The sequence below is a fragment of the Euprymna scolopes genome, chromosome 27 (assembly GCF_053919585.1).
Source record: "Euprymna scolopes isolate OS-2025 chromosome 27, ASM5391958v1, whole genome shotgun sequence".
Lineage (NCBI taxonomy): Eukaryota > Metazoa > Mollusca > Cephalopoda > Sepiida > Sepiolidae > Euprymna > Euprymna scolopes.
Genome location: NC_136508.1, coordinates 51,157,565 through 51,172,277, shown reverse-complemented (window position 1 = coordinate 51,172,277; position 14,713 = coordinate 51,157,565). Strand labels below are relative to the sequence as shown.

The following is a 14,713-nucleotide window of genomic DNA, read 5'->3' as shown; positions in this document are numbered from 1 at the left end:
TTTGTTACATTTGTTTTTATTTGTTATATTTAGTATTTGTGATATTTATTTTTTATTTGTTACATTTGTTTTTTATTTGTAACATTTGTTTTTTATTTGTTAAATTTGTTTGTTAATTGTCACATTTGTTTTTTATTTGTTACATTTGTTTTTTGTCACATTTGTTTTTTGTCACATTTGTTTTTTGTCACATTTGTTTTTGTTACATTTGTTTTTATTTGTTACATTTGTTTTTTATTTGTTAGATTTTTTTTTCATTTGTTATGTGTTTATTTATTACACTTGTTTTTATTTGTTAACTTTGTTGTTTATTTGTTACATTTGTTTTTTATTTGTTACATTTCTTTTTATTTGTTAAATTTGTTTTTTATTTGTTACATTTGTTTTTATTTGTTACATTTTTTTTATTTGTTACATTTGTTTTTATTTGCTAAATTTGTTTTTTATTTGTTAAATTTGTTTTTTGTTACATTTGTTTTTCATTTGTTGTATTTGTTTTTATGTGTTATATTTTTTATTTGTGTCATTTGTTTTTTATTTGTTAAATTTGTTTTTCATTTGTTTTATTTGTTTTTTATTTGTTACATTTGTTTTTAATTTGTTATATTTGTTTTTTATTTGTTGAATTTGTTTTTATTTGTTACTATTTTTAATTTATTATATTTGTTTTTTATTTGTTACATTTGTTTTTATTTATTACATTTGTTTTTTATTTATGATATTTGTTTTTTATTTGTTAAATTCTTTTTTGTTTGTTAAATTTTTTTATTTGTTAAATATGTTTTTTATTTGTTACATTTGTTTTTTATTTGTTATATTTGCTTTTATTTGTTGTATTTGTTTTTTATTTGTTACATTTGTTCTTTATTTGTAAAATTTTTTTATTTGTTATTTGTTTAATTTGTTTTTTTATTTGTTACATTTGCTTTTTTATTTGTTATATTTGCTTTTATTTGTTGTATTTGTTTTTTATTTGTTATATTTGTTCTTCATTTGTAAAATTTTTTATTTGTTATTTGTTTAATTTGTTTTTTTATTTGTTACATTTGTTTTTATTCGTTACATTTGTTTTTTATTTGTTACATTTGTTTTCATTTTTTACATTTGTTTTTTATTTGTTACATTTGTTTTTATTTGTTAATTTTTTTATTTGTTACATTTGTTTTTTATGTGTTACATTTGTTTTTTATTTATTACATTTGTTTTTTATTTGTTACATTTGTTTTTTATTTGTTACATTTGTTTTTTATTTGTTAAATTTTTTTATTTATTACATTGTTTTTTTATTTGTTACATTTGTTTTTATTTTTTACATTTGTTTTTTATGTGTTACATTTGTTTTTTATTTGTTACATTTGTTTTTATTTGTTAATTTTTTTTATTTATTACATTTGTTTTTTATTTATTACATTTGTTTTTTATTTGTTACATTTGTTTTGTATTTGTTAATTTTTTTCATTTACTACATTTTTTTTTATTTATTACATTTGTTTTTTATGTGTTACATTTGTTTTTTATTTATTACATTTGTTTTTTATTTGTTAAATTTGTTTTTTATTTGTTAAATTTGTTTTTTATTTGTTAAATTTTTTTATTTATTATATTTGTTTTTATTTATTACATTTGTTTTTTATTTGTTACATTTGTTTTTTATTTGTTACATTTGTTTTTTATTTGTTAAATTTTTTTATTTATTACAGTTGTTTTTTATGTGTTACATTTGTTTTTTATTTGTTACATTTGTTTTTTATTTGTTACATTTGTTTTTATGTATTACATTTGTTTTTTATTTGTTACATTTGTTTTTTATTTGTTACATTTGTTTTTTATTTGTTACATTTGTTTTTTATGTGTTACATTTGTTTTTTATTTGTTACATTTGTTTTTTATTTATTACATTTGTTTCTTATTTATTACATTTGTTTTTTATTTGTTACATTTGTTTTTTATTTATTACATTTGTTTTTTATTTGTTACATTTGTTTTTTATTTATTACATTTGTTTTTTATTTATTACATTTGTTTTTTATTTGTTACATTTGTTTTTTATTTATTACATTTGTTTTTTATGTGTTACATTTGTTTTTATTTGTTACATTTGTTTTTTATTTATTACATTTGTTTTTTATTTGGTAATTTTTTTTATTTATTACATTTGTTTTTATGTGTTACATTTGTTTTTTATTTGTTACATTTGTTTTTTATTTGTTACATTTGTTTTTTATGTATTACATTTGTTTTTTATTTGTTACATTTGTTTTTTATTTGTTACATTTGTTTTTTATTTATTACATTTGTTTTTTATTTATTACATTTGTTTTTTATTTGTTACATTTGTTTTTTATTTGTTACATTTGTTTTTTATGTGTTACATTTGTATTTTATTTGTTACATTTGTTTTTTATTTGTTACATTTGTTTTTTATTTGTTACATTTGTTTTTTATGTATTACATTTGTTTTTTATTTATTACATTTGTTTTTTATTTGTTACATTTGTTTTTTATTTATTACATTTGTTTTTAGTTGTTGCATTTGTTTTTTATTTGTTACACGTTTTTATTTATTACAGTTGTTTTTTATGTGTTACATTTGTTTTTTATTTGTTACATTTGTTTTTTATTTGTTACATTTGTTTTTTTATGTATTACATTTGTTTTTTATTTGTTACATTTGTTTTTTATTTATTACATTTGTTTTTTATTTGTTACATTTGTTTTTTATTTATTACATTTGTTTTTTATTTGTTACATTTGTTTTTTATTTGTTACATTTGTTTTTTATTTATTACATTTGTTTTTTATTTGTTACATTTGTTTTTATTTTTTACATTTGTTTTTATTTGTTGCATTTGTTTTTTATTTGTTAAATTTTTTTATTTATTACATTTTTTTATTACATTTGTTTTTTATTTGTTACATTTGTTTTTTATTTGTTACATTTTTTTATTTGTTACATTTGTTTTTTATTTGTTACATTTTTTTTATTTGTTACATTTTTTTATTTATTACATTTGTTTTTTTTATTACATTTGTTTTTTATGTGTTACATTTGTTTTTTATTTGTTACATTTGTTTTTTATTTGTTACTTTTTTTTTAGGATTTTGAAATTGATTCCGAGATTAAAGTGCAGTTGCAACGTCAACTGGAAGAAAAAGTCGAAGAAGCTCAAAAGAAAGTTGCGTGGGTTTCCGAAAAACATTCGATTGGCTTGGAAAAGATTCGATGCTTGTAAGAACATCATTCGTTCTATGCGTTATCAAGATCTTTCTCATTCTCTTTCTTCTAATTTCAATGAGGCAGTTCAATGGAGGGGGTGGAGGAGGACTAGCTCGTTACTTTTAACACCTATATAACCAGGTTTCTCTCCCTTTCAACCATCATCATCATCGTCAGATCACCAAAGTAAAGCATCGTTGAGCCTGATTAATGGGTGACCAATTTTGGAATTCCAGGTGCTGTACGTAAGAGGACGTCGACACCTCCCTGGAAGAGTCGTCACCTCCTCTAATGGGGATATACATGTGACTGAGGATTGCTTGTGAATCTCATACTCCCATGGAACTTCCTCCTTTGGAGGAAGCTGGTTAAACCCAGATAGGGTTAGTGCTGTTTCACACACACACACACACACACACACACACACACACACACACACACACACACACACACACACACAGATCATCTAACGCACACTTTATACATGATTTAACTCTATACTGATTTAGCTTCACATGATATCTCGATCCATATTTGTTCATTATACGCAACACATGCATCAAATCTGTTGCCAAGATTGCTGGAAAAATGGTTGGATCACTCTATCGCTCCAGAAGGTATCTCATTGCCGATACAATCCTCAATCCTCTATCTGTATAAGAGCCAGGTACACCCTAAAATGGAGCACTGTTGCCATATCTGAGCAGGAGCTGCTCGGTGTGCCCTATGCAGCCTCGATAGAGTTCAAAACCGACTTCAAAACCTAGTAGGTAATGTCTTTTTTTTCTTCCCTGCAACCTCTTTCCCGCAGAAGAAATGTTGCGAGCCTGTCTCTGCTCTATTGTTATTTTCATGATAAGTGCTCGACTGAACTCCAATATATGGTCCCCGTTTAACAAATCTTCACAAAAAACTCTCGACTAGCTACAATCACTATATACGATTTCCCCCACTCTCTATCTGTGCCTAAATTTAAATACAGATTCTATGAACGAAGTTCATTTCCCAGAACTGCCCGCCTGTGGAACACTGTTTCACTGACCTACTTTCCAGTTGAATACAACATGGAAGCCTTCAAATCCAATGTAAACAAGTTCTTGTTGAGTTATTCCTATAAATAAAATTAAAATTAAAAAAAAATAATGATACCGTTTTTGGGCCGAACGTGAAATTAAAATATACCTTCTTGGTATTCTGGCTTGGATCCAACGGTAGTATCTGTCTTGTCTAAAGATGGTATAGTGATATCGTGGGGTTTCAGTTTGCGCTGGGTGCCCATACAATGGAAATATAAAGATATTGGAGATAAACCTGTTATAACCAGATATAATCTGACTCTACATAAACCAGATTACTTAGATAAATACTGTTCCAGTTTTAAAAGAAGGGCTACAATAATATCGTGCGGTCTCTATTCACGCTGAACGTCCACAGAATGGGAAGCAGTAATATATTACATTTAAAAGATGTCACTGTTGAATTTCCACAGGTCACGCTAGTCTGTGTAATCTATACTCGTATAATTTATTTTTTTTTTGTATATTGATATTCATATTAAAACCATTTTGTCTATTTATTTATAATATATATATATATATATATAATAAAAAGAAAATTTTTATATATGGGTCGTAGAATTGCATTCACTAGCAAAAGATCTAGCTAATTTGCATATTCCTTTAAACATTCATCTCTATATTAAAATACGATAGTGTGTGTGTGTTATTTTCTGTGTCATGCTTACATCTGGTTTAAGTGTTATGTACCTCTATTTCTTGTTATAAATAACTTTACCAAGAATTCTTCATAAGTTTTGGTTTCGGTTTCGATTATGGCTGAAGGAACTCACGTTATATATATAAACATATATTTTCTTCATAAGTTTTTAGTTCAGTTTCGATTCAAGCTAATGCACCTAAGTCATACCCATATGGGTATATATTTTTTTGTTTTTGAAATCGCAACTTTATAATATATAAAAACCGATAGAACATTAACTCTATAATAATATATACGAAATCTGCAAGAATTAAAATATCATATTTAAGCGTACTTTATGACCGGGCTTTGCCGGGTTCTCATGCTAGCTTAGATATATCCTTTTGCAGTTTTAACAAAAAAGCTACAATAATATCAGAGCGTCCCCATTTACACTTAACATCTACAGAATGCCAACATCAATATATTACATATGAATGAGTCCCCTGTGGAATTTCCACAGGTCCCGCTAGTCTATATATTAATAGGATAGCGTGTTTGTTATTTATTTTATGTGTCACGATTACATCCGAGTGACTGTCGTTTAATTGTTATGAACTTCCATTTCTTGTAATAAATAATTTTACCAAGAATTCTTCATAAGTTTTGGTTTTGGTTCCAGCTGATGGCACTCAAGTTGGGCAGAGCAACTTGCTTACTTGGAATATCAATTAAATTTGAATAAGCAAGTCGTTCTGCCCCACCTGTATATATATATACACATAGTTTTTCTTCATAAATTTTAGTTTCGGTTTTGATTCAAGCTGATGCACCCAAGTCATATGGATATATTTTTTATTTTTGAAATCACAACTTTATAATATACTAGCAATGGGTGCCCGGCGTTGCCCGGGTCTTTGGAGGTGTATGCTGAGCAAAAAAAAAAAAGAAAAAAAAAAGTAAATTTTTAAAAATTTTTGACCCTATTATGACCCCTTAAAATTTATTGTTTTGGGCTCAAATAAAGTTATTAAGTAAGATCCATGTCCAAGGAACCTATATCTAAGATTTCAAGTGTTTATAACCAAAATTGTCAGAGGAGTTTTGTAGAGTTCTCAAAAGTCAACTTGTTGAACTTTGACCCCTTAATCGCCAAATTTCTGGCCAAAAACCGATCACATTGATTTTCCCAAATCTCAGTACCCTCTATTTCGAGTCTGTAGACTAAAAATTGACAGAGATATTGCGTAGGGAAATGTACACACACACACACACACACACACACACACACACACACACAGACACACACACACACAGACACGTTCACTTTTATATATACTAGCAATGGGTGTCCGGCGTTGCCCGGGTGTTTGGAGGTGTATGTTGAGCAAACAAAAAAAAAAAAAAAAAGGGTCAATTTTTTTAACTTTGACCCCTATTATGACCCCTTAAAATTTATTGTTTTGGGCTCAAATCAAGTTATTAAGTTAGATCCATGTCTAAGGAACCTATATCTAAAATTTCAAGTGTTTAGACCCCAAATTGTCGGAGGAGTTTGGTAGAGTTCTCAAAGGTCAAATTGTTGAACTTTGACCCCTTAATCGCCAAATTTCTGGGGGAAAACTGATTATCTCGATTTTTCCCAAATCTCAGTACCCTGTATATCAAATTTCGAGTCTTTACACTTAAAATTGACAGAGTTATTGCGTATGGAAATGTACACAGACACACACACACAGACGCACACAGACACAGACACGTTCACTTATATATATATATATATATATATATATATATATATATATATATATATATATATATATAGATAGATACAGATAGATAGAGTCGATAAAAAAATTGACTCTATAATAGTATATACGAAATCTGCAAGAATTAAAATATCATATTTAACCATATTTTACGACCGGTTTACACCGAGCGTCCTTGCTACCGTAGATAAATATTTTTGCAGTTTTAACAAAAGAGCTACAATAATATCAGAGCGTCTCTATTTATGCTGAAAATCCACAGAATGTTAACATTAATATATGGCATATGAATTCGTCCGCTGTGGAATTTCCACAGGTCCCGCTAGTTTTAATTAATTTCCTATTAGTTCTTTCGGTTTTCTTATGGGATGATCATCTTTGGTTAACTATTATGTGTAATTATATTCATGCAGATATTCTGCATAGTTTCTACTTTCGTAATATTTGTGTAAAAATCTTATAGTAAACACAAAACTCTTTCCATATATATTTATGCATGTGTATATATATATTTGTTTAAAAAATTTGCCTACCAAACTCTTCTGTCAGGTTTTGATCTACAGACATGAAACTTAATATATAGGGCATTCGAACCCATGCGAAACTTTATATTTGGGTTTTAACCGGGGAGAATCGGTTCAAATATGTGAAAATCAAAAGAAATTGAATTTACCAGGTGAAGTCGAACGACGGCATTACGAATATGGATGCGTAACGCAATCACTATTGGTTCATGCTTTAATTTTTAGCCTTGCAGAAAACATGTCTTCATAGGTCAGGCATTAACGTCAAAGGAAAAAATAAATCGTAAGCTAAACGCTTTAATTTCGATGACCAACCACTCCCCCACTCAAAAAAAGGAGGTGTTTATTCCGAAAGCCGTGCTTAACATAGGGAGGTTGGTAGTATCCATTTTGAAAGCTGTTCTTAATGTGAGGAGGTTGCTGGTTGGGCTACAATTCTTGGCCTTTGGATCAAGATCAAACTTTTTGCTAAAACGCAGGGGATTCATTAGTTAGTTTAGATTCCACAGAGTGAATGAGGTATTGTGGTAAATGATGCCAGTCAGGAGTAAATCGCAAAAGACTCCATTTTTACTTTAGTTACAAAGATCCTTTAACCCCCCCCCCTCCCAGGTCTTATAGGGCCTTGTGCCTAAATTCGTTTTTTCTTCTGGAAATTTTACTTTTTTTTAATATTTTTAATTTTATATTAAAATTTTTTGAATTGTAATTTTTTCTTTAAACGAAATAAACTATATATGAAGATCAAAGTGTAGTATCTGTTCTTCAGATGCTGCACTTCAATTTCTTGTTCTCTGTTAGTGAAGTAGAAATCCTTCCCGACGGAGACAATTTTAATTTTTTGTTTCTTTTCTCCACATTAAAAAACGACCCTGCTGTTTAACTCTGTCCCGTGGGGAGGCATTGTAAATAGGTACAACAACAATAACAGCATCAACAACAATAACAGAAGTACTTTAATTCTTTTATGCGGGGGGTGGGTGCCAGTTAACGGGTCCTGCTAGTGTAATATAATCTATCTATATATTTATAAAAGTGAACGCGTGTGTGTGTGTGTGTGTGTGTCTGTGTGTGTGTGTCTGTCTGTCTGTGTACATTTCCCTACGCAATAACTCTGTCAATTTTTAGTCTATAGACTCGGAATTTTATATACAGGGTACTGAAATTTGGGAAAATCAATGTGATCGGTTTTCGGCCAGAAATATTGCTGTTAAAGGGTCAAAGTTCAACAATTTGACCATTGAGAAGTCTACCAAACTCCTCCGACAATTTGGGGTCTAAAAATTTAAAAGTTTAAATATAGGTTCCTTGGACATGGATCTAACTTAATAACTTAAGTTGAGCCCAAAACAATAAATTTCAAGGGGTCATAATAGGGGTCAAAGTTTTTAAAAATTTACCTTTTTTTTTTTTTTGCTCAGTATACACTTCCAAACACCCGGGCAACGCCGGCCACCCATGCTAGTATATCTATAAAAGTGAAGTGTCTGTGTGTCTGTCTATGTGTGTGTGTGTGTGTGTGTGTGTCTGTGTGTGTGTGTGTGTGTGCGTGCGTGTGTGTCTGTGTCTGTGTATATTTCTCTACACAATAACTCTGTCAATTTTTAGTTTACAGACTCGAAATTTAATATACCGGGTACTGAGATTTGGGAAACTCTATGTGATTGGTTTTCGGACAGAAATTTGGTTGTTAAGGGGTCAAAGTTAAAAGAGTTGACCTTTGAGAACTCTATCAAACTCCAATTTTGGGTATAAACACTTGAAATTTTAGATAGGTTCCTTAGACATGGATCTAACTTAATAACTTTATTTGAACCCACAACAATACATTTTAAGGGGTCATAATAGGGGTTAAAGGTAAAAAGAATTTGAACTCTGCGGTCTCTACCAAATTACTCAGACAATTTCTGGTCTAAATATTTGAAATTTTACATAAAGTGTATTCAGAGATATGGCAAGCTTTTTCATCAGCTTGGGTCGAAAATTTTTAGTTACTAATATATAAATGCATGTATGTATGTATGTATGTCTGCCTAAAACTTTTGACAGAGTTGACGGATTTTACCAAGATCAGTATTTTAAAGTTCGATCTTTCATATGACAAATATCAAAAAATTGGCTAAAAACATTAATATTTTCAACTTCAACTAGGCATTTTTCTACAGGGTGGGGGGTCGCTTTTTTCAGCGATATTTTTAAAAATTATCCTCTCCTTTCGAATGTCTAGCCTAAATGTTAACCTAAGCCATTTCAGGTTTGGCGGTGGTCGTAACCGCAAAGACGTCAGTTTTTTTTCCCCCATTCTTTTCCTCCTTCGCGGTACGGGTTCGAGCCTGCCTTCCTACTACCACTTTTTTTTTTTTTTGCTCACCATACACATCCAAATACCCGGGCAACGCCGGGCTGAAATGCTAGTATATCTATAAAAGTTAACGTGTATGTGTGTCTGTCTGTGTGTTTGTGTGTCTGTGTACATTTTGCTACGCAATAACTCTATATACAGGGTGCTGAGATTTGGGAAAAATCGACCTAATCGGTTTTCGGTCAGAAATTTGGCTGTTAACGGTCAAAGTTCAACGATTTGACCTTTGAGAACTCTACCAAACTCCTCCGACAATTTTGGGTTTAAACACTTGAAATTTTAGATATAAATTCCTTGGACATGGATCTAACTTAATAACTTAATTTGAGCCCAAAACAATAAATTTTAAGGGGTCATAATAGGGGTCAAAGTTTAAAAATTAACCGTTTTTTTTTTGTTTTTTTGCTCAGTATACATCTCCAAACACCCGGGCAACGCCGGGCACCCATGCTAGTAATCTATATATCTATAAAAGTGAACGTGTCTGTGTGTGTGTGTGTGTGTCTGTGTGTCTGTGTACATTTCCCTACGCAATAACTCTGTCAATTTTAAGTCTACAGACTTGAAATTTGATATACAGGGTACTGAGATTTGGGAAACTCTATGTAATCAGTTGTCGGCCAGAAATTTTGCTGTTAAGCGATCAAAGTTCAACGATTTTACCTTTGAGAACTCTACCAAACTCCTCCGACAATTTGGGGGTCTAAACACTTGACATTTTAGATATAGGTTCCTTGGACATGGATCTAACTTAATAACTTTATTTGAGGCCAAAACAATAAATTTTAAGGGGTCATAATAGGGGTCAAATTTAAAAATATTGACCGCTTTTTTTTTTTTTTGCTCAACATACACCTCCAAACACCCGAGCAATGCCGGGCTGAAATGCTAGGAAATACGAAATCTGTAATAATCAAAATATCATATTTAAGCGTATTTTACAATCGGGCAATGCCGGGCGACCTGCTAGTAATATGCTAAAACCATTTCTCGTGCAAGTAACACTTGAGATGAGAACAGTAGTCCAAATAATACAAATAATACGAGGTAAGCAGTCCTTATCTAAAAAATTTAGATTCAAATTCAATAATAATACACTAAGGGAATTTCTTGTGCCGAATAGTACTCAAGACGAGAACAGCAGGTCACATGAATCAAATAATACGGATGCAAATATTTTGTTATTTATTTATTTTTTAACATATGAATTTATTTCATTATTTTCAGTTACAAAGACTGCATTGAATACGAACGCCTTGTTCTGTACGCATTCCTATCAAAGCACTCTGTCAGTAGCATACGGCTTGCCAAGCTTCCTGATAACTTTTATAAAACCAAACAAGATTTAGAAAAAGCAAAGAATCTAGCGAGATATTCAAAGGAATCTTTCCACGATTCTCTAAAGGATGGTATGTACTAATCAATTTCTATAACCAGTCGTCTGCTTTCAGAGAGTATAAAATGTTTGGAACAAAATTCGCATATTCTAAAAATGAGGAAAGCAATTAATTGAAGCATAATTTCCTTGAATCAAACGTGAAAACAAAATATTAAAAACTACTACTAATAATGATCTGACCATATAAAACTAACGGTTCCGACCGAGTGTTTCTCAGGAATAGTTTTTGTTTTGCACTTTTTTTTTTCATTTAAAACAGTGGTTCCCAACCTTTTCCATATGGTGGCACATTATTGAGTTCTTTAAAGTTTTGCAACATATCTATCACAAAAAATGAATATATTCTCATAAATTCTTTTTTACAATAAAATAATAACAATAAAACAAAGATCATATAATTATTCATATGAATATAAGTCATATTAGATGTTTAGTATTCTTCCATAATCCAGTTTGGGGCATTCAAAGAAATCATGCTTGGTCGTTTCATCTTCAAACGAGGGGGGGGCAAGGGGCAATCGGGTGTTTCCACTTAAGTGTAGCATCAGAAAGATACTACACTGCGATCTTAACCTGAAAGCCGGTATTTACCACTCTCCCACTGCGAGAGGATGTGACACAAATTCGGAAGATGGAAAAATGAGTCAGTGCTCCAAGAGGAGCACTTCCGCCCTGCAAAAATGTCTAAATAGCCCAGTTTACGTTCCCTAATGAGGGTGCCTCAGGCAACAAGCAATAAACTTGCTTCTCCTGAAAGCCGGGAGGCAAGGCCTGGGAGGGTGGACCTCTAAAAGCTCGACAACAAAAAAGCCACCGTAATGGCCCAGTTTCTGTCGGCCTGACCGTTGAGGTTGGAACTTTGACTAACATGTAATACGAAATTACACTGACCACTTAACCCGAAGGTCAGATACTTTTTCTGTTCTTTTTTATATTCAAACATCAGTATTATGTAAGTAATAATGTGTGAATATTAATTAATACAAACAACTGTTTGTCACCTCTAACAATCTGTAACTTCCACCCATAACTTCTTTGCGGCACACCAGTAATCATTCCACGGCACACTAATATAACACGACACGATGGTTGGGAACAACTGCTCTACTCTCAGCAGATTATGTGAAGCTCTTCAGGTTTAGCTCTTAATGTTTAGGGTTCAATTTGATTTGGAGAATTCTGAGGTAGGTAGTATTCGCTCTGTGATTTTGCACGAAGAAATTGTGAATTTCTTCTTCTTCTTCTTCTTCTTCTTCTTCTTCTTTTTCTTCTTCTTCTCCTTCTATATTTGTTACAGCTAAGAAAAGGAATGAGATTATTGACGACAACCTTGTTGCTTCGGACGTCAATGATGGTTCGATCACCTATAAATTGCGAGGTGCCACCGGAGAACGGATTATAAAAGCCTTGCAAAAAGTGGAAAAAAAGAAGAAGAAAAGAGAGCGCAGAAAAGCCCAGGTTTGTTTCGTTGAAATTAAATAATGTACACAACACATTAGCTATATTGAAGCGGTTAGCTCCAAAAGACGTTTCCATTCTTTATCGATTAGTTTTTGTTGTTGTTGTTTATCTTTTACTCATGTTCACCCCTTAAAAAGCATATCGCCATTTGGACGTAAGGGACTTCTATTTGGGGTCATGTCTAGGAAAGATTAACAAGATATTTGTTTACTTTACATTTAAACTTCTGCATATCAGTACAGCCAGAGGAACAGGCAGCAGAAGGGAATTCCAAAGTCTAGCTGTTCGAGGGAAGAAACTATTAGAATAGAAAACTTTCTGGTATTTAGGGACCTCAACAGTGAAGGGGTGAGATCTTATTGCTAAACGGGTTTGTTGGAGAGATGCACCAGCCCAGATGTGGCAACAATACTGCATGCATGAGGGAATGGTGGCCTTGTAGAAGTACAGGATACTCTCAGGTGTTAGTAGTCTTCTAGCTCGATAGAGGGAACTCACCTTCTTTGCAGCAGTCTTTGCAATGTCCTCTGTGTATTTCTTCCAGTTCATATTGCCCACAAATGCTTGTTTTTCATAGTGGAAACCGATAAAATTCATTCAAATCTGCTGTATAAAAGACAATTTTTTCGGCAATATCCTATATTATCCTGTTTGCTATCTTCAAGCGATTATCTCTAAAAGAGGCCACCATTTTTTATTGATTAGTTTTGTCTGTGTGTCATAGCGATGCCAAATCTAATTAATTATCTATGTAGACAACAAGCAAAACTAATCAATAAAAACACGGTGCTATAAAAAACAGACAAGACAGTCTTTTGCGGAGCGCACTACTTCAAGATATCCAGCATCATTATATAGAATATTGTCAAAGTATGACACTATCGTTTCCCGGGGAGAGTTAATTGGTTGAGGAACGTCCTGGGAACGCAACCAGCTCCCCGGGGGAATGAACAATATAAAAAGATAGGCACATAGAACTGTCAACGCAACGGGTCGATATGTCGTCGGCTATAACTGGCTGGCATGGGTCACTTCTTGTGTTTTCATTGCGTCGTTACAGGCAGCTGTCCATCGTCGCATTAATGGGCGAAACCGCAGGTTGAAATTGAACGCTTGTACAAAAATAGCGAACAAATGCATTTTTATAAAAAGATATATAATTTATTTAACAGTTAACAAGTAGGAAGCATATTTGGTCGACCCATTGCGTGCACACCAAACTACTATATCCCGCTTGTATGGGGTGCAAGCTTCAACTGTTTTAAAACAATAGAATTATATTTAAATCTCTCTTTCTTCATTGAAAGAGAGACAAGGGGAGTGAAAGAGAGAGAGAGAGAGAGAGTGAGTGAAAGGGAGAAATAGAGAAAGAGATAGGGAGGGGGAGAGAGACATTCATACATAACGTTTAAACATTGTTTTGTTTTTGTATCCATGAGTTCTTTCAGGGTTGACCTTTCAAATTCTAAGGTCTTATATCGTTTTGCCTTGGTGCAATATTATAAATAAACTGTCATTCTTGGCTTGAGTCATTCCAGAACATTTTCAAAATCACAAGCACCTGCTTAACACATCTGCACCTTACAAGTACAGAGAAGTTAGTCACAAGGTTCATTAATGTAGAAGCCCCAGTTATCCAAAAAAAGGGGCGCTCTCCATTGTGCCACACAAGAAATTGTCGTAGTATATTAAGGACTTTTTCATAGTGGACTAATCTGACCTGTCACCGCCACAAAAAGTAGACAATAGTAATTGATAAAAAAATAGTAGCTTGTTTTAGAGCTAATCGTTTCCGGATAGTCAACAACATAACGTAAAATATTGGCAAAGAAATTGTCTTTTATATGACAAACTTTTGCACGGTAGATTGATTTGACCTATCACTGCTACAAAAAAAAACAAAAAACAAAAAAAACAAAAAAAAAACAAAAAAAACTAAAAACAAACAAACAAACAAAAAACATAAAACTAATTAATAAAAATAGCAGCCGCTTTCGGAGATAACCGCTTCAAGATATCGAACAGTTAATTCTCTATTGAATGTTATATTGTACCTAATATATAGCACTGTTTTTAAAAGTAAAAAAAAAATGACTTGGCTGTCATCAGCTAGAATCAAAACCAAAAAAATGAACTCTCCAACTGTGTTCCCTCATTTAGAGCTCCAGCCGCGTTCGCTACTGTTTGAGCTAACCTGACAGATAGATAAGAAAGTTATACAATTAAATCACGTTTAGCTATGATTAATTTACGCATACGCAAACTAATAGAAATAGGTCGGTA

The 14,713-nt window shown here is 31.4% G+C and overlaps 1 protein-coding gene across 1 annotated transcript in view; it reads left to right on the top strand.

Moving 5' to 3' along the window:
- Positions 1-14,713, top strand: part of LOC145248852 (cilia- and flagella-associated protein 44-like) — a 228,307-nt gene that overhangs the window by 122,462 nt on the left and 91,132 nt on the right. Inside the window, exons 19-21 of the mRNA XM_080110575.1 lie at positions 3,099-3,229; positions 10,798-10,979; positions 12,267-12,427. Coding sequence (XP_079966701.1) covers positions 3,099-3,229; positions 10,798-10,979; positions 12,267-12,427 — 474 coding nt within the window. The remainder of the gene's footprint in view (positions 1-3,098; positions 3,230-10,797; positions 10,980-12,266; positions 12,428-14,713) is intronic.